We start from the raw sequence: 19,448 nt of genomic DNA, 5'->3' as shown, positions 1-19,448 counted from the left end.
GACCAGATACTGCTGGCATGAAAGAAAGAGGGTGGAATGGGAACTGTGGCTGGAAAACAGGCATTTTAGGGAATGTGTTACCCAAGAAAGAGAAAAATAAAGGGTAATGGCACTACAGTAGCAGTTAGTAGCAAGTGGCTTCCAAAATAAATAAATAAAACACAGATTAATCAAGAACCCAAAAGGGTTTTATGGGAATTAAAAATACATTTAGGGTACAGCTTAACCTTTGAAAGGGGTTACTATATGTAATGGCAGCCTGCTATAGCAATAGGCTGGGGAGTCTGATGCTCCTAGATGGAAAGAGACAAGATGGGACGAGACAATAAGGCATAAGAGGGAAGAAAAAAAGAAATGCGTAAGCCAGAACACAACAAATCACAAGTAAAGGAACAGGTATCCATCCAAAAATTGTTCTCACAAAGGCAAGGGCTGCATCTCAAAAGCCAAGCAGGCATTGGGAAGGAAACCATCTAGAATGGATAGTTAAGTTTCACTGAAAGACGACCAGCTAACCAAGCAAGCACTATCTATCTGGCATGCTCCAATGTGAAGTCATTTCAGAAATGTACTTCTGGACTTTTTTACTGAAGTATGAAGGTTTTTTTAAGAACAAGTTGCACTAAACTAAGACCTGAAAGGGAATCTGTGCAAAGAAATTCTCTGTGCCATTGAATCCTTCCGCTGCAGGCTAGGCAAAGGTCACAAAGCAAACTCCCTGTGTGAGGACCAACCCCGCTCCTCAGATGCTGAGTACAGATCAGCTGCAGCCACCGCTGAGGACACACACCCCAGCGCTCCGCTTCACGTATGATTTACTCAACACATCAGAAAGTCGGAAGACAAACGCACAAAGAAAACCAGGCACTCTAACCCTCTGACAAAAGGGGCATGATTAGCTTGGGTGTTTCCTGATGCCGGATTCACGTGGCCAATTTCAGCTACTGCTTTTAAAAACTGGAGGAATTAATTTTACCCCTCAAATTGCAGTATAGAATCATAGAACGGTTTGGGTTGGAAGGGACCTTAAAGATCATCTGCTATCAGTGAGTGCCATTTTCGAAATCTTATACCAAAAAGGGAGAAAATTACACCAGCCACCCTCCCTCACGCAAAGGCTATCTGTGGAAGCACATAAACTATCAAGCAGGAATTTGGTGGCAGTCCCTGCAAGGAGAACCACGCTGCACCGGACTGCGGCAGGGCAGGACAAGGGTCCTGGGCACTGTGTGGACTAGTCAGTGGCTGACGGGACCCCCAGCGCTTGTGCAGCACATCCTCTCCCTTCCTGCCAAACAGACAAAAGTGTACGCGTTAGTAAAAGATGGCGCAAGCTGTGAACCGGCACCAGCGCAAGGAATGGCGATGAAGAAGAGCATCACGTGCACCATCATCTCAGTGAAAATTTAGAGAAGCAGCATCACGATGAAGTCGGAAATACACAACCGGGCTCTTAAAGAACCGGGTGTACTACAAGACTTCCTCGGGGAAAGTTGGTGTTACTTGTTTACCCTACATTCGGCGACCTTTTCAGTTATTTGTCCTGAAAAAAACCCCAGGTTTTGAGCAATACGCGTTTAAAACATAAATTTCACGGCGCGACAAAGATCACCAGAAGCGGGGTTGCTGCCACGAGGACCAAAACCGCCACAGCTCACCGCGGGAAGGCTGCGACACCCCAACCGCCCAGCTCCTCACGCGCGACCAGACCCGCCGTGCCAGGGCGGTGCAGACGCGGCCACGCCGCTGCCTGCAGCACAGCCGAGGCAGAGGCTCCGCCGCCCTGAGCCCGCCCGGCCCCCTCGGCGGAAGCCGCTCCCAGCGGCGCCCGGCCCGCACGCCGCCCCCGTGCCCCCTGGCACGGCCCGGCCCCGGCGGCCGAGGGCGGAGACCCGTCGGGGCGGCCGCGGGCGGCGTGGTTGTCTCCCCTCCCCTTCCGTCCAGGCCGAGGTGGCCGCGGGCTGCCCGGCGACGCGGGAGCGGGCACATGTCCCGGCAGGAGCGGGCGGCCCCGCCCGGGCCCGCTCCCGCTCCCGCTCCCCTCCGCCGCCCCGTCGGAGAGCAGTCGCACCTTCCCGGGCAGCGCGCCCCGACGGCGGGAGGCGCAGCCCGGCAGGGTCCGGGCCGCCGTCGGCGCGCGTTCGGGCTCCTCGCAGGCCCGGAGCGGCTGCGGACAGCTCGTCCGCCGCTGCCCCCCCCCCCCGCACCCCGCCCGCAGTCCCGGCCCCGCGCTGGGCGCCCCGCCCGCAATCGCAGACCCCCGCCCGCCCGCCCCGCGCTTGCCACGTCCCCGCTCAGCGGGGCCAATGGGCGGGCGGCGCCAGGTGTGTGCTACCTGCACCACGTGGGGCGGGGGTGGGCAGGTAGGGCCGCGGCCCCGCGCAGAAAAGCCCGCAGCCATTGCGCGCTTCCCAGGGGTGCAGCCGGCGTGGGAGCGGCCGCCACCCGCCCCGGGGGAAAAGGGGGGGGAATAGCCTGCGCCTCCCCCGCGCCAGGTCCTCGGGGAGCGAGGCTGCAGGTGGGGGCTCCGCCGCTTGGGTCTCGCTTGGAAGCGCCTCGGGCAGGGAAAGTTTCTGGCCTCTTCTCTCCCCCCTCCCCCCCTTTCTTTCCCCCTTTTTCTCGCTCGCTCTTTTTTTTTTCTTTTTTTTTTTTTTTCCCTTCTCCCTCCCCTTTTTATCCTTTCCGCTGGCTCAGTGGCACCATGACGGCGTCTCCCGACTACCTGGTGATCCTCTTCGTGACCACGGCGGGCACCAACGGGGCAAGGCTGGGCTCGGATGAGCGAGAGCTGCTCCAGCTCCTGTGGAAAGTGGTCGACCTGAGGAGTAAGGAGGTATTTTCCCCCCTAGTGGGGAGCACCCCGACCTGCTGCTCCCCTTGGCCCCCACCGTGCTGGGTACAGGCAGGGTGGCCCCAGCGCTGGACTGGCAGTGGGTGCCTCAGGCTGGAGCCGGCTCTGGTGGAGGGCAGGGGCCGGTGCTGCAGGTGGGGACCTCCAGCCCGGGGAGCTGACTCACCCCTCCTCTGCTTTCTCTGGAGCTGGGGCACCTACATGACGTGCTGGTCCGGCCTGACCACCCGGAGCTGACGGCTGAGTGCCAGGAGACCACCCAGGTGGATGTGGAGAGCCTGGCGCTGGCTCCACCGCTGGAGCAGGCATTGAGACAGGTGATGCCCCGTAACTGGCTGCTGGGTGCTGGTCTGTCTCGGGGGCTCCCCGGTGGGGTAGAGGCAGTGTTATCATCCATTTATCCCCTCCACCACTGGGGCAGTGGAGCCTGGCACAGGGGCACCACAGACACGTGTGAGCCAGGCAGCCTGGTCTGTGGTGGGCTTTGTGGGCGTTTCTCCCTTGCCTTTTGCTTATTCACATTGGGAGGGACCGAACCCCAAGAGAGGAAGGTCAGGGTCAAGCATCCCCCTGCCCTGGTCTTCTGCCATGCTGGACCCTGAATCTCAGCTGAGAGTGAGCCCTAATCAGTGCTGGAAGAGGCCAAGTTTAGGTGCCTGCTGAAAAGGCTGGGTGGTGGCAGGCCCTGTTAAGGCTTGTGGTGGCTCATCAGTCCTGAGAAGGAGACGGTGCTGAAGGCCCTAGATAAACAGGGAGGTGTGCGTGATTCCCACTGAGGGTAGGGCTGAAAGCCTGCCTCCTTTCCAACATGCTTGAGTGCCCTGTCTGAAAGACTCTTCTGCCCTGGCACTCCCTCAGCTCTCCGCAACCAGCTTTACATCTCCTTGCAGTGCTCTTGCAAATGCTCCTAGAAAAGGTTGGGGTTTTTATTCTGTGATGTGGATGGTCTGTGTGGCCACATCTCATTAGAAGGGGGGGGGAAGGGGCAATTTCCTTGTGAAGATAGTTATCATGAAAGTTATATGCTTAGCTAGTAAGAAATGGATCTACAGAAGTGAAGGACTAGGCTTATACAGAAAGGAACTCCAGCTCCACGTTCCTGCTGCTCAGGAATAACATGTTACCAACTGATGATGCTGCCTAGTGCAGCCACCCTGATCTTTTTTACATGTATGGTTTTTTTTGTTGTTCCTGCTTTCAGTTTAATCAGTCCGTGAGCAATGAGCTGAACATCGGTGTAGGTACTTCCTTCTGTTTCTGTACTGATGGACAGTTGCACATCAGGCAGGTTCTGCACCCTGAAGCTTCCAAAAAGGTATGTAGCTGTAGCTTAAGTTTGACTCTTAGTGTGCTTTATATGATTTCTTGCAAAACTGATCAACTTCTCTTTACTATGAGGGTGCCTCCACGCAACTGTAGCACAAACATCACTCGTGTTAATATGCTTACCAGACTAAAGAGCCTGTCCATGTGGAAGGCATAGACAATGCCCTGTGCTTATGTAGCCCTGAGATGCCTTTTTAAGGTAAATCAGGAGAAAGATTTTTTCTGGAGTTAAGTGTTTGAGAAAGGAGCAATGCATTGACAGAGTACTTGTAGCTCCTACAGCTGTAGGAGCTACAATGGGTTAACAAGTGCGAATTTGGAAGTGTTACCAAATAGTTAACCACCTTAATCATAAACTCTCTTCTGAAATTTTACATTAACCTTTAGCTTCGGCAACTTTCAATCCTTGTGTATTCAGTTGATGCTCCGAGGGCGGTGCTTGTATTTGTAAGGAGCTGAACAGTAGTTTGAGGCAGGCTGTAAGTGATGACTAGTCCCATAGTCTAGAGTTTTCTATAACTTCAGAGTTGCCAAATCACTAACAGTGTTATGAGGACCTGCCTACTTTTCATTAGTGATAGGGTTGCAGCAATATGCCAGGTCTTTAGTCCTGAAATAACTGCTTCAATATTAATAACAACTCATTTTGTGGTTTGCTATGAACATGCATTGCTCTAACTGAGCTGTTCTGCTCCTCTCCTTGCAACTGATCTCTGTGCCCATCAGTTTGCTGCTTCATCTTTGAAGGGGCATTGCTGCCAGTCTGTGCTGTTACAAAACTGATATTGGACAAGTTTGGTTTTAATACTTGTTGGTGCTCTAAGTATTTATACCTTTAAAGGTTTAGAAGAGAAACAGTAAGCCTGATTGATAGTTAAGAGATAGTCCCTATATATGTAACTTGTCTTAGGGTATAATGTGAGAAAATGTGGAAATGTGTTTTTAACAGACTTTCTTCTCACTTGTAATGGGTATGTGTTTTATACAGTTAGTCTTTCCATGCAGTTAAATTACATGGACAAAAGAAGGGACAACTCCTATGATTATATAAGTTTGTCAGGGATAGGCATCCTTTTTCTATATCATCACAGGGTCACTGATAGGAATCAAATCTTCATCAAAATCTTTTGTTGCTGTTTTGTTAAGAATTATTCGTTTCAAATGTGCTCTGTGCTGCCTATAGATTAAGTAAACCAGATGCTTATGAGACCTGTAATAGTTCTTTGGTGCATACCCTAATCTTCAGATGGGGCTGGGGGAATCACTAAAATCCAGACAGACAGAAATCAGTAGGCTCTTGAGAATATATTTATTTCTTTTAAGATGCCCAGTCTGAACCAATCTAGCAGCTCACAGTATTTGGAGAATGAATTGGTATCAACTGTTCCAACTGAATGTCAGTGAAGTACAGAATTTGATCTCTCATCAAGGAAGAAAAATAGCCATGCTAAAACTAGAGCAGGAAGTCTTGGCAAGCACACCTGCATTTTCCTACATTTGTCTTTAAAGAGTATCGTTTGCCTAATGCACCTGTCCATATGCTAAGATAAGCTCTAATGTTCTCGAAGCAGAACTTGTTTTAGAGCCTAAACTTTTTTCTTCAGGATCCCTAAATGTGCTTTCACATATCCTGTCATTCTCTTTATAATGCCAAGATGCTAACTAGTCGTTAAATCACAGAAAGCCCTTACATTTGGTCTAGAGAGGCAGTGCAGGCAACAAACAGCTAAGTGGAATACAAAGTATTGTGTCTGTGGGGAAGCTCTGGGGTGAAGAGCTAACTAAAAGAGTAGGGGGGTTGTGTTGGTTTAAACAGCTTGCCCCCAAGTCTTCTCCATGTCTTCTTCTTCCTACCCCCAAAAAAATTAAAAGCATGTGGTAGATGTAGTGGTGGAGTGAAAAGGCTTTTATTGACCTTCAGTGGGCTACATAACTTGATCTTGGCTTCATATGCTGCAATTAAAGCAATTACCACGCATAGACTCGTAGATTGACAACCTCTGTACCATATCAAACCCTCAGCTGCACACAGTTGGTTTTTTTGTTGTTTTTTTTCTTGGGGGTGGGGTCGTTTGTTTGTTTGTTTGTTTTTAGGGAATAAATATTTCAAGTGTGACTATTTTCTGAAAACTCAGCCTTGTCTATAAACCAAAAGAGTTAAAATTGGAATCAAGAATTGATGATAAATGTTGCAATAGCAGGCATTTGCTCTCATATGTATATATTGGATTTGAGACACTAGTAATAATAGCAAATGTTTCTCCAGTGAAAAAAACCACATTTCTCTTAAACCATACAGAGAGGAAGCTGCTTAAGCAAAAAAGTTTATAAACATATTAATGTGGCTAAGAAGAGCTATGTGAGTTTCTCTGTAGCAAAGGCTGTGTTTCCTACCCATTATAAGAAATTGTTAGAAAGTTTGGTATCTAAAGACAAAATAGATTGAACTCACCCTAGCTGACAGTAGTTACTTTGTCCTTTTACAGAATATCTTACTGCCTGAATGCTTCTACTCCTTTTTTGACTTGCGGAAAGAGTTCAAGAAGTGTTGCCCTGGCTCATCTGACCTTAGCAAACTCGATGTGGCAGCCATGACAGAATGTATCCTTTTAACAGTGATAGTGTATACTGCTGTTACAGCTTTGGCTGAATTTTAGGACAGAGATGTGTGAGTAATGCATGCAACACATGTTTAGGGGTGGTATAACTTTAATGAGTGACTTGGAGCAGTACTGAGCTTTCTCACAAAGATAAAGATAAAAACGTATGCATGCTCCCATGGGGAAAATCCTGTATTTCTTCTTGATTTCTGTACATTTTGTTTACTACCTTTATAGTTTTGTCTCTTTAAACTTCACAGTTTAGTGTAACTGGCACATTTGTTCAAATTGCTGACATGAATCCTAATGTTAAAGTTGTGAGGTTGCTTGTTGCATCAGTTAGATTTTTATTTTATTTTTAGGCAAGAGTGAATGCTGGGAGACATCTTAATTTTTAGGAGGGGAAACAGTTATTCTTGATGTGAACTTGTAGTGAATCTTTAATTCGGAGTGAACCAAAGGCAGGGATGCTGTTGGCACATGTGGTATTCAGTCTCGTGGAAGTTGTATATGTTACACCTACCAAGGTGAGGCTGGGCTGGCAATAAGATGCAGTCAGTAACGTGTTTCCATTTCCAGTGACAGGGATGTCTAAAATTACTTTTTGAATACTTTTAAGTGGTCTGTAAGCTAGTCCTGTCTGGCTCCTTACTAGTCTTAGCTTGGTTTTGTTTGCCTGCCATGTACAATTACCAGAGCCAAAACTGGGGCTGTAAATGACTTGGCTGTGCCTTCTTCCTTGCTTATCTGGCAGTCTTCCCTCTTGCTGCAGGCTCCAGTCCTTGTATCAAACATACTCTCGGACATGGAAAACACTTGACTTCCCTACTGACCTATTGAAGCAGTGACCACAAAAGCTAGGTAGCAAGGAAGGATAAAAGAATTTGAGAGTACTCTTTTTATATTTTTATTGGGTTTTGTTGTTGTTGTTTTTAATAACTTTTTTCTCTGACTAGCTTATTGTGTCCATAGAGTGGTTGCCATTAAGAGCTGGTATTTTTCAGACTCAAAAGTCTGTGGCTTCTGAATTGTTTTGGCCTTTCACTGCAGGACTAGTATCACCTGGGCTTTGTACCTGTGTCAGGGGCCATAAAATATCTATGTATGTGTGGATTTTTTTGTGTTTAACCATAAGGTTGAATAGTGGAGGCTGTCTGCTGTGCTTTGTCATCTGCAAATTAAGATTAATCTCCCCTAGTGAAGAGGCAGAAATCACTTCTCCCCCTACTCTGAAGCAAAGTGGTATGCTTACTGTAGGAGTGTGAAATTTTTATGTAGAAAAGTGAAATAAATGCTTGTGTTGCATAGGCTAGAAGCTGGATGATGGAGACTTCTTAAAGTTATGGTCCAAAACTTAATACATTGTTTAGGGATGCTTTGATGTGAGATGGAGAAGTTCAAAGACAATGAGCTACTTTGGCTGTTTTGGAGAGATGCCTTTGCTTTCTCCTTGTGTGAATGTCTGGTGTATGTCTTGCCACTGTTGGAAATAGTCGTATGACTGTAGGCACCTAGAGTGTCACCGGGCAGCTAAGGCACAGTGACAGACTGTGTACTCCCTGCCTGCTGGGAGAGGGGAGCAGACCACCCTGCAATTACCCGACTGTCGGGAAGCCCCTAAAGAGTCAGTACCATCTGAGGGTGGTTTTGGCAGTTGCCAACAGTATTTCCTCAAAGTTCTAGAAGCTCGGTTACTCTATCCAAATGCTCTCAGCTTGAGTCTGAATTCTGGATCTGATATGGTTCTTAAGGTGTATATAAACCTAAATAACTTCATTCTGGTTCTATATTAATCTTTGTAGTTTGTTGTCTTTTGTAACTGCTGATGCTCTTATTTGTAAACTTGCTATGTTTATGTAACGTGGCTGAAATTAACTGTTTCTTCCCTATATTGCTTGAGGGTGCTGAGGGCAGAGGATGCAGAGACCAAAAAGATAAAACAATATTTGTTTTCCTTTTATTGACAAATATGATAACTTTCTTCTCACCTTGCTGAAATGTATCAACTTAATCTCCCTAGTGTCAGAAGCTGTGTAAGTTAATTGCACTTGGAGAGTCTGGACATGCATGTAATGCTTGGGATAAAAAAAAAAATTGCTGAAGCAGGTGCTAAGTTTAAAGACTAGTTCAAACAGTTTTATGCAGAGATTTTTTTTTTCCTTTCATGTAAGCGGCACAGCTACTTTCCTCCTTAGACAGTTATGTAGCAAAGAAAAGAAAATTGTCTAAATGAAAAGTAACTTGGATTTGAAGTGGGTATGCTGGGGCAGGGGACAAAAAAAATTAAAAAAAAAAAAATGGAGTAGGTTGAAATGAAGCTACAGATTAGTGCACAGAATCTGACCAAGCTCTTGTTATTGTTGTAGAAAGTGCAGATCTTCCACCCCATAGCTAAAGGGGCTGCATGAGGGGAATCTTCCATGATTTGTGCTACACAAACTATATTGGGCCAGGTCTGCTGGCATTTGGTGGGGATAGAAGGTTTTGGTTTAGGGGTAGGGTACTGACTAGATATGCAGAAGACCTGCATTTACACACTGGTAGGAGCAGGACTAGAATGATTTGGGCGGGGGGCACATCCCTTCATGTACTTATATCTCCATTTACCTGTGTGCAAGATGGTTGTGATCAGTGAGAGGAAATGTGTGTGATATGAAGGAGTTAGGGGAAAGCTGGGTATTATTGTACAGTCACTTAAAGTATTAGGATTCTTCAAAGATTTTATTTTAATGACTAACATTTGATTAAACAACAAATTACAGGCAAATGGAATGTACTCTATTGTTCCCAACAGTCAGGGGAGAACTTCCTACTGCACAGTCATTCAAGATACATATTCCAGTGTATAACACACTGGGTAGTTGGTGCTTGGCTATGTATTTCTTGTAGACAAGGCAAGCACAATCTTTAAAAAGAGAATAGAGATATTAAACCAAACAATTGGCTGGGTTTTTCTTCCTTTAGAAAGTACTTTTGGGACTTATTCTCTCAGCAAACTACTTGAAATTGTGTACAGCAATGAAACTATTCCAAATCCAAGCGCTCAGGTGAAAGCTTTACATCCACCACTTCCCTACCCCCAAGAAATTAAAAATTTGATGTACAAACAGCCACTGATTTCTTTTAATTCAAGGTAAGGAAATGTTAAAATTGCCATGAAATTCGAGGGACTGAGGAAGAACTGAGACTAGTTGTAACTGTTATCTCTGAGTGCTACTGCTGCCTGACTTACAGTCTTAAAACAGTTTTTGGTGTAGGAGACAGTCTTCTGGCAGACCTTCTCTAGTCAGTATTGTGTAAGAGTAGTGACAGCAGGACAATTATGAGAAATTTCGAGTAACAAAAAACTTGAGAGAAGTGATCATGTTCCAGCAGAGAAAGGAACTCAGGTCTGTTGAAATCTTTTTTGTTTTTTTTAAACATGTATAAGTATACAAAAGGAGGAGGGTTGTTCTTGCACCCTCTGTACCTCCCATACTTGCTGCACTCGATTTGCAAAGCTTGCTGAGCCAGTTTTCACCACTGTGAGTGCCTTCAGGGTGGAGTGAACAAAGCTTGCATGACTATTCATATTCAGTCTGCAGAAGACTCATCCTTTGCCTTAAGATTGGGTGTGCAGAAGCCATTAAATGGCAAATAGCTCTTGCTTCCTCCAGTGCATGGTTTGCTCCACTCCTTCTGAACTGGGTTTGTGAGGATAACTCCTTACCAGAAGTATCTGCTGGATATTGTCTGTAGAAACACAGGTGTACTTCAGAACAGCCTGCTTAATGTGCTGGATATAATCTGGATACTGCAATACTGAAACTTGGTGGGGTTTGGGGTTTGTTTTTTACCTGGGTGTGTTGAAAACAAGATGTGGAGCACAGTTATAACCAATAGTACTTTGGCAATAAAAAGCCCATTATTGGGTATTACCTGAGAATCTTGTATATTGGTGTTTGTATTTCCTGTGATAGTACCCAGGAACTGGGTAACATCAGCTTACTTTTATGCAAAGTAGTATTTAAAAAGATGTAAACTTCTGCCTGAGGAGACTTAAAACAGAGCAAAGGGGGAAGAGGATCAGTGCAGAATGCAACTGCAATACTAGTTCATGTCATGTCATCTCAGACCTCAGTTAGTTGTTCAGTATTTCTTTTGCCATAGTTAAAGGAGTTGAGAGACTGAGAAATGGAAGAGACAGTGGGAGGGAAGAAGTCTTGGAGGGCACTGGCAGTGGGTGAAGCTGTGGTGTTGAATCTGAGGAAATGATCTAGGAATTTCTTCCATATTGTATAGGCAACCCTGATATAGAATATGCCTTCCCTCCCGCCCCCTTTGTTAACTTCCTGAGTGTTGCAGGAGGTGGTACTGCAGCTGTGCAGCAAGATTAAGAAGTTCCTTGTTTCCCATCCTGCTTTGTTGTTTGGGAGTGTCTTTTGCCCGTTGCTTCACTTAGAATGTGTCCATGCTATTGCATATAGTAGCTTTAGACAACCAGGTCTGTTTTCTAATGCTTCTTTAAATGTGAACTTGGATTTACCCACTGCAATCAACTCTTTCCAATTGCCCAGGAGGGGCGGCCTTTAAATATCACAAATGCATGTGTGGTCTTTTATGCCTTCACAGAGCAAGGGGTGGGTTTTATAAAGACTATTCCATTAATAGCTTTTTCCCAAGTGTCCATAATTTCTAGTGCCTCCGTTCATAGGAGTCCATCTGTATGTAGTAGGTCTTGTTCTTTAGAATTCAAGTTTTCACTTAACTAATGTTATTATTAACATGCTCCTTACATGTGCAGAAAACTATCAATTTTCTTCTCCAGTCTTGCCTAAAAGCCTTGCTTCTAGCTAATCAGAGGTGAAGGTGTGAGCGATTTCTCACTCCTGCTAATGTTGATGACTTTCTTCTTCCCCTCCCACTGTGTTTATGTTAATCTAGAGCTCCTAGGCACAGCTGACTCCCTGTTTCTGAACACCTGGTACCAACTTCTGTTGGCACTAGAGCATTTTTAGGAACTATATCTCCTGTTGATCAATATTTTCAATGAAAATGTTTTCTGAAGAAAATGAACATGGGGTGGGGGAGTTGTTTGTTTTTCCTTATGTTATTGCCTTGCTTCAAATTCCCAGCGCCTTCACACTGCTGCATTTCTCTCTCTGGCAGCTGATTGCTTGTAAGGATCTTTGGCTTTGCAAAAAGGAAATACTGAAATGTCTCTTCAGTTTTGACAGCAGTCTAACAGCCAAGTGCATGTGTGTGTGCATGTGTATGCATGTCCCCTGCTGTAATAGCTGTTGAAACTCCTGCCCAATTTCTCTTGACTCTGACAGAGGAAACATAATATTTCCAAAATCTTTATAAAAAATGGTCAGGCAAAACCAGGATTTCAATACTTGCATCTTCAGCAGCTTCTAGTTCCCTGGATGGGCAGCAGAGACTCTGTGAAAGTGCAGTGTGGAGCTGTTAGATGCTTCAGGGGGAAGGGTATCAGGAAAAGGAGGAGAAGCACTCTGCTCTGATACATGAGGTGCCCAGAAACATCTGTGTGGTGCTGATTAGGTACTCTCTCTGCAAGGGAGTCTGTGGATTATTTTTCTTTTCAACCCCCCTTCCCCAGGTGGCAAGGGAGGAGGTGAGCTTGAGTGTACAGCTTAGGAAGAGATACTGCAATGAAGAAGTTTCTTGTCATAAATACTGATAGTCTCTTACAGTGTGCTTTGGGGTTGTTGCATGTGGCTCGTTCAGGGTTTTTAGTTTAGTGTTTAAGAAAACCATTTAATGTTCTCACTACTTCACTCCAGAGAAGGTACCAGCAGGGAGGGTAATGGCAATGGCTAGCAAACTGTATTTAGTAAAGGAGTTAGAGGGGATGGATCACTGGTTTAAGTTTTCTGGGTTTTAAACTATGATAATTCACTTAAACTTCAAATGTTCCTGTAAGACTAAGCACCTTCCTCTCACTTTCCATACTCCAATGCATGCTTAAAACCAACAAAGACACAAAATCAAATTAGCCTCAAAGTGTATTGCAGTGGCACAGCAGCTTTCCTTTCCTTGCTGTGGAAGAGGAGTTTGTTAATTCAGTTGAAATTATTTTTCATCTTGCAGCAAGATAACAGTTAAACTTCAAAAACAATTTAAAAACCCCTGTTTTGTAGGAGTGACTTGCAGTCATCCCACAAATAATAGGAAGGACTTTATTTCACAGTGAAATTTGTGCTGCCTCTGCTGTTAATGAGATGATGTGACGAAGCAGGTGTATGGTGTCTGTTTCTAGCAGAAGCTGTTCTTCTGTTCCCTGCTCTTCATATAGGCATCTGCCAACTCAGAATGTGCTCAGCTCTAGGTGGAGAAAGCTCTTTTTTCTTTTAGGAGGAACCTTGCCATCTTGGACTGAGAAGCAACTTTTGAGCAGCAAGATGTAGGCTCTTGAGCATTTGAAATGTGTCTAATGTAGTTTTTTCGGGGATGTGGGCAAATAATTGGTGTATTTAAGTGTTTTGAATGTCTTGCATTACTGTACTGATATGCCAGGATAGGTTGTCTTTAAGGAACTCTCTCACTTTTGCTCTAAAGTCTTGATGCAGAGTGATAAGAGAAGTCAAAAAAGCAAGACCTATTCCCAGATTGCTTTATATTTCACTTCTTGTTCTGTTCCTCGTTGTTTTTTGGTTTTTTTTTTTTACCCTACACTCCTCAAAGAAGATGTGAGTAGAAAAGACCTCTTTAAAAATTTGCTTTATAATGATGGAGTTGCAAGTAATCTTATAGTCCTGTAGCGTGGTGTTAGAGAGGGGCAAATATGACATGAAGCGGGAGAGATACCATAGTAAACTCTGTTTAAAGTTGTGTGGAAAAGATGTGCAATTTATATCAGACTCCCTTTATGAACATGGGGTTTTTATCTGGTCATTCTACAGCCTATCTTTCCAAGGCAGAACACTTCTGGCTCTCTGTTGCAGGAGAGCTTATCCTTGCTATCATATTCCAAAATTCTTCAGATCGAAGAAGATAGGGATTGTGGCACATCTACAAAGGTGCACTCTTACCAGATTCTCAAAATGCTTCTGCATAACAGTGTAGAACTCAGGTTGTAACTTCTAATAGGCAAGGTTTAGACGAGGTGCCATTTGTGAATCTTGTCAAAGTGCTGAGTAAGGTATTTATTCTGCTTTGGGATTTACTTGTTCAGAAAGCATGTGGTATATCCTATTTCTGGAGCTTCTAGTTGATGGTTTGCTTCTCTTCCTTCCCCAGATCTTCCCCTAGAGATTAAAGATGATGTTAATTAAAGAGGACAGAACTCCAGTCTCTTCTGCATGCAAAAGTGTATCTGTCTGTCAAACATACATAATTCATGAGTGTATTTTTTATATATATATATATATGTCCTTATTATAGGGTCTCATGTCCCCAGACACTTTCTGGAGTGACCTCACACTCACACAGGTGGCAGTCGTTAGAGGCCAAGGCAGAACAGCTAATGTATCCCAGCAGGAAAATGGATTAAATCTTCCCCTGAAGTGAGTTACCATCAAGGATAACATGAAAGCTTGTTGCTCTAGCAGGAAGCCAATTAGAGATCTGTTTGATGATGATTGACTTAACTCCAGCATAAAGATTTAAATCTTGACAAGAACAGTCCAGCATTTCCCTATGGAGCATCTCAAGTTGAAGATATGGGGAATATTATTTTAACACTAATATCTGAACCGTACAGTAAGTGATTGTGATGAATGAGTTTTCTCTGCTTGTTTGTTTGTTTTTCCTGCCTGTCCTGTATGCTGAGGAAAAAGAAAATAACTTATGCTGTATTTCATAGACCACCGATTTTCAGATCCAGAAAGAGTGAACTACAAATTTGAAAGTGGGCCTTGGTAAGTATCTTCCCTCTTCTCTGTGTGTAGCCCCCCCCCGTTTTTTTTTAAAGATACTGCTTAGATAAGCTGTACTTCTCTGTATTGCTAACTTGCAAATAGCTGTTGCCAGTATTTTTATTTATCTTGCTGCTGCTGTGGCAATCAATTAGATGCTTTAAGTGGGGAAAGGGAACGGATATTCTATGATCAGATGCAAGGCAGTTATCTTGCTAGGCTTCAGTGTTGCCTGTTAGCTGCTGGTAGTTCTGGGTTCTGCTAATAAGTGCTTATAATGGGTGTTAAGTGTGCTGTGCTATTAAGAAAGAATGTAAGCGGTTTTCCAGAAGTAACCCTATTGGTACTAACTCCTACACTCTTCCTGCAATTTGCTTCACAGTTACTGAACACACATCATGGTTTGTTTTTTTATAGGGAAGAAACATTTCCATAAAGATACTGTGCTACCAGTAAATTGCTTAAGCTGTGATGATCGTCTTCCAAAATATGTTTTAAACATAAAGCTTTATCTACTTTTGATGACTGTTCTGTTGCTTGTGTTTTTTTGGTTTTTTGGTTGTTTTTTTTTTTAAATGTAATCATGCTTTTCTATGTATGAATACAGATTTTTCTTGGTGGTTTGCTGGATACTCCCTCTGCAGTTTCACAAGAGACTGGTGTTAAACTGACCTTATTTATATTCCCGTCTTGCATGAATACTTACTTCCCCCTTCCAGATTAAGGAACTGTCATAATGGTAGACGATGCCGGCATTTCTGAGCCAAAAGAAGCAAGAAAAGAATGCAACAATATTGGCAGAAAGTATCCAGTGAGAGTAGCTCAGGGGTTATGTTTTAGCATTGTTCTAAGCCTTTTCCCTTTCACTAACAAAATCCTGGGATGAGGTGGAAGATTCCAATCTTATTTGTGATAGTGAGAAGTACAGAATTAGGAGGCGAGGGGGAACAGCTTGGGACAGACGCCTACAGAAAGGCTACCTGAGAAATTAAAATATGAGTGAGAAACATGACCCTCTTATAACAAGGCATACCACAGCCCTTTTGTGCGAGGGAATCCTGCTGCTGAACAACGCTTCATCTGCTTAATCAATCACATAGTCTCTTCTGTGCAAAAACCTGTCCTTGCAATAGCCAGAAAGGCAGCCTTGGGTAGCTGTGAGTGTTTTGTTGTACATGGCACTTTTAACAAGTAAGAGAACAAAAGAGACTGTGGTAATGACCAATTAAACCTGGCTTTCTGTGGCTGAGCTATTCCCATGCTAAGCAGCCAATGTAGCCGGTAGCTATATTAGTCTCTAGTAGCACAGTGATGGCCTGAACAAGCAATGTTAAGGCTAAACTGTGGGCAGGAGTCCTCTGGGTACTGACTATAACCCTGAACAGATTTGGTCTTGGCTTGTGAACGGCTTTTGCACACTGTCACAGTATAAATAATAAGCACTAACCTCAGTTACATCTAACTGCTCTGCTTTGGTTTCAACCTAGCTAAGATTAAAACAGCAAGTGCTTGACTTTGTACCAGTAACACTGTTCAGACAATGGAGCAGGGAGTAAATTTGGAACATGATTGAAGAGATGAGAGCTCAAGGAACAAATGTGGTGAAGGAGGAAAGGGGAGCTGGGAAAGGAACAGCTTAACAGAGCAGACATTCCCTGAGGAGAAACATGTATAGTGGCTTTGGATGGTGGTGGCACTTAGCCCTCGCTGCCCTGGCATTGCCATCCAGCAGACACAGAGCAGGGACAGCAGCCTGCCCCTGGAGCACAGGTGACAAGCAGAGAGGGTGGTGTGTGGCAGATGCTACAGGCAGATGTCTCTCCATTACCCCCTCTTTCTGTGCCTGCAGCAGCAAGATGGAACTTGTGGATGACAATGCTGTTATCCGAGCAAGAGGATTGCCATGGCAGTCATCTGACCAGGACATAGCAAGGTTCTTCAAAGGCCTAAATATCGCCAAGTTAGTAGCTAAGAATTTACCTCTACATTTGTAGTGCTTCATCTGCGTTGGTCATGGAGTTTTATCTCTCTCTTTATTTAAATCTTGCAGGGGAGGTGCTGCGCTCTGTCTCAATGCCCAAGGTAGGAGGAATGGGGAGGCTCTCGTGAGGTTTGTAAGTGAAGAGCATAGAGATCTAGCGCTACAAAGGCACAAGCATCACATGGGAAATCGATACATTGAGGTGTGTGACACTGGCTTTGAAATCCTCTTCTCAACAGGAGTGCAAATAGCATGCCAATCACATGTTTGCTTTTCTTTCCTTAGGTATACAAGGCAACAGGTGAAGACTTCCTTAAAATTGCAGGAGGTAATTTTTAGGGGGTGAGAAGGGAGGGGTTGTTCCATCAGTATCTGTAACTAACTATAAACCACTCCTGTTGGTTGTGGGCTTTCATTTTCTTTCTTTGAACAAGTAGCTGGCTGGTGTGTTGACTACTATGTGCTCTGCTAGCAGCACTCCGAGATGTTCCATGATTTATCTGTCCATCTCTCTCTTCCATGTTCTTGCCATTTTCAAGCAGCCTATTAAATAAGGATTTGATCACGCAAGGTGATCTTGCATATGAACTTAATTTGTTAGGCCATCTTCTTAACTGAAGGGACCTAAATGTTATTGATTGCTGAAAAACAAAACCAGAGTAGTTTTTCAAAACAACGTGACCGCTGTTGCTGTGGAGACTTGCATGTAAAAGCAAACAGATATCACAGTGTAAATAAGGGATTTATGAAAATTATTTTCTTCAGATGAAATCTTTGCCTCAAACTAAAGGGGGAACTTGGGGGGGAATGCTTATTTAAGGGGAATATTGAAATATTTGGAGCCTTGAATTGAAAGGCTGCAAAACCTGCTCTACAAACTCTCCTGTGGTCTCTTTTCCTCCCCTTTATGACTGCAAGAATACAGAATTTGAGTTAAAATCCAATAAGCTGTTATGTATCTACAATGCTATCTTAAGGTCCTTGTTGGTTCCTGACAGAGATTTGTTTTGGGGATTGTAAATGACTAACTGGATGTCTGAGGTTGAGGTTTTAGAGTGGGAGAGGCTATTAAGCTGTCAAATAAATAGCTAATTGATAGGCTTGGTAATAGTTATAACATTCAAAGTAAAAACATTGCACACTGACATTGGGGAAGAATGGTGCATGTCTGGCACAACCAAACCTCTTTGCAGAACGAGCTAGTTGTAAGTGAAAGGACCATATTAAGATGTTAAGTTGGTTAGCAGCTAGTTTTGGTTAGGATAGTGTTATAAGTATAAGCATCAGTGATCTTCTAGACATACTGAAAGTAGAGTTGGCAGACTTTGACAGTTTATCAGGGTAGAATGAATTTCTGAGCTGTTTTCAACATGCCCTTCCACCTTTCTTTCCCAGCACAATGGTCTGGGTACTTGGTTACTATATATTATGGCTTCAGAGCATGCCAAAGGTATTCATAAGTTAGAAAAGCAAGGTGCACAGTAGCACAGGTACTGCTTACACAAGAGATTCACACACTGTGCTTTCCTTGGGCTCTGAACATTGTAAGTACTTCTTATTCTCCCTTTGAATAAGGATGAATCTCTCTCAAATGGATTAACATTACTAGACTTTAATGGGAAGTGCCCTATACAATGTTTCTAGTTTATCAGAGGGACACCTTTCCTGACTTTGGAGGCAAATATTGTTCTACCTGCTCAAAAACTGTCTGTGGGGAGGAGGTAGCTATGCCAGACTTGCTCATGTTTTTGTGCGGCTGCCTAGACTTAAGCGCTTCTGTACTTCTTTTTGTTAAAGGCACTTCCAATGAGGTTGCACAGTTCTTGTCAAAAGAAAACCAAGTGATTGTCAGGATGCGAGGTCTTCCTTTCAACGTGACAACAGAAGAAGTGCTGGCATTCTTTGGCCAGCACTGCCCTGTAACAGGAGGAAAGGAGGGAGTCCTGTTTGTTACGTACCCTGACAGCAGGCCAACAGGGGATGCCTTTGTGTTGTTTGCTTGTGAGGAATATGCACAAAATGCACTGAAAAAGCATAAGGAGTTGCTGGGGAAAAGGTACATTGAACTCTTCAGGAGCACTGCAGCAGAAGTTCAGCAGGTGGGTGTAAACCTTACAAACTGGCTTCTTGTAATCCAAACTCCTACACTGACATACAGTAGCAGAAGCAAATACTGCTTGGCTGTGACTTGAAAGCTTCTTTTCTCTTCTCTAGCTCTTGACTCTTGCTGAAAAGTGTACTGTCTGAATTTCCATGAGACTTTACTCCCTCTAAATGTAAGATCTTATGGTATATGGATGTTTGCAATCATATACATACAAACCTTTGGGGTTCTGTCTTCAATAGCCTTGCAAACAGCAGTTATAGTAGAAAGTTTATGTGGGTCTAGTGCTTTACACTACAGGTACTGAATTTGTTTAAGTCCAATGATGGTCTATTCAGGAGGACCGTTAGCAACAGATCTTGATCTAAAAGACTTATCTTCAGTCACTGGCACAGAAAAAGGCAGCCTTTTGATGTACTTGTTGTCTTCAGAGGAATGTATCTGAAGAGTCTTATGAATTGCTTCTAAGGCAGGTCTTCGCCATCTTCTGCCAGCACTGGCTACCTAGCAGAGGGTGGCAGGACTTTGTGAAACTGGGCCTGAGGAGTGTCCTGTCTTGCATTAACATGGCTTGCTGGACCATTAATTGCAGTTATGCTGTCAGTGAAAGGAAGTAGGGCTGACAGGATTGTTTATGTATGTCTTTAAAGATCTGTAGAGCCCCAGTTGAGGTCACTAACTTTTAAACACGATTCTAAAAGTTCTTGTCTATGATGCAAATTATGGC

The 19,448-nt window shown here is 44.0% G+C and overlaps 1 protein-coding gene across 5 annotated transcripts in view; it reads left to right on the top strand.

Annotated features, from left to right (window-relative positions):
- Positions 1-2,325: 2,325 nt before the first annotated feature.
- ESRP1 (epithelial splicing regulatory protein 1) overlaps positions 2,326-19,448 on the top strand; it is a 34,085-nt gene continuing 16,962 nt past the window's right edge. For 2 of the 5 annotated variants that reach the window (XM_030012667.2, XM_030012666.2), the window contains exons 1-10: positions 2,329-2,833; positions 3,040-3,168; positions 4,053-4,166; positions 6,664-6,778; positions 14,383-14,481; positions 14,585-14,639; positions 16,486-16,596; positions 16,687-16,819; positions 16,903-16,945; positions 18,415-18,716. In XM_030012667.2, the coding sequence (XP_029868527.1) occupies positions 2,702-2,833; positions 3,040-3,168; positions 4,053-4,166; positions 6,664-6,778; positions 14,383-14,481; positions 14,585-14,639; positions 16,486-16,596; positions 16,687-16,819; positions 16,903-16,945; positions 18,415-18,716 (1,233 nt within the window). In that variant the 5' untranslated portion in view covers positions 2,329-2,701. Of the gene's footprint in view, positions 2,834-3,039; positions 3,169-4,052; positions 4,167-6,663; positions 6,779-14,382; positions 14,482-14,584; positions 14,640-16,485; positions 16,597-16,686; positions 16,820-16,902; positions 16,946-18,414; positions 18,717-19,448 lie in introns of all 5 variants that reach the window. The other 3 variants (XM_030012668.2, XM_030012665.2, XM_030012669.2) reach the window with 3 other exon arrangements.

This window comes from Aquila chrysaetos, chromosome 4 (genome assembly GCF_900496995.4).
Source record: "Aquila chrysaetos chrysaetos chromosome 4, bAquChr1.4, whole genome shotgun sequence".
Classification (NCBI taxonomy): domain Eukaryota; kingdom Metazoa; phylum Chordata; class Aves; order Accipitriformes; family Accipitridae; genus Aquila; species Aquila chrysaetos.
This window is presented reverse-complemented; position numbering and strand designations above follow the sequence as displayed.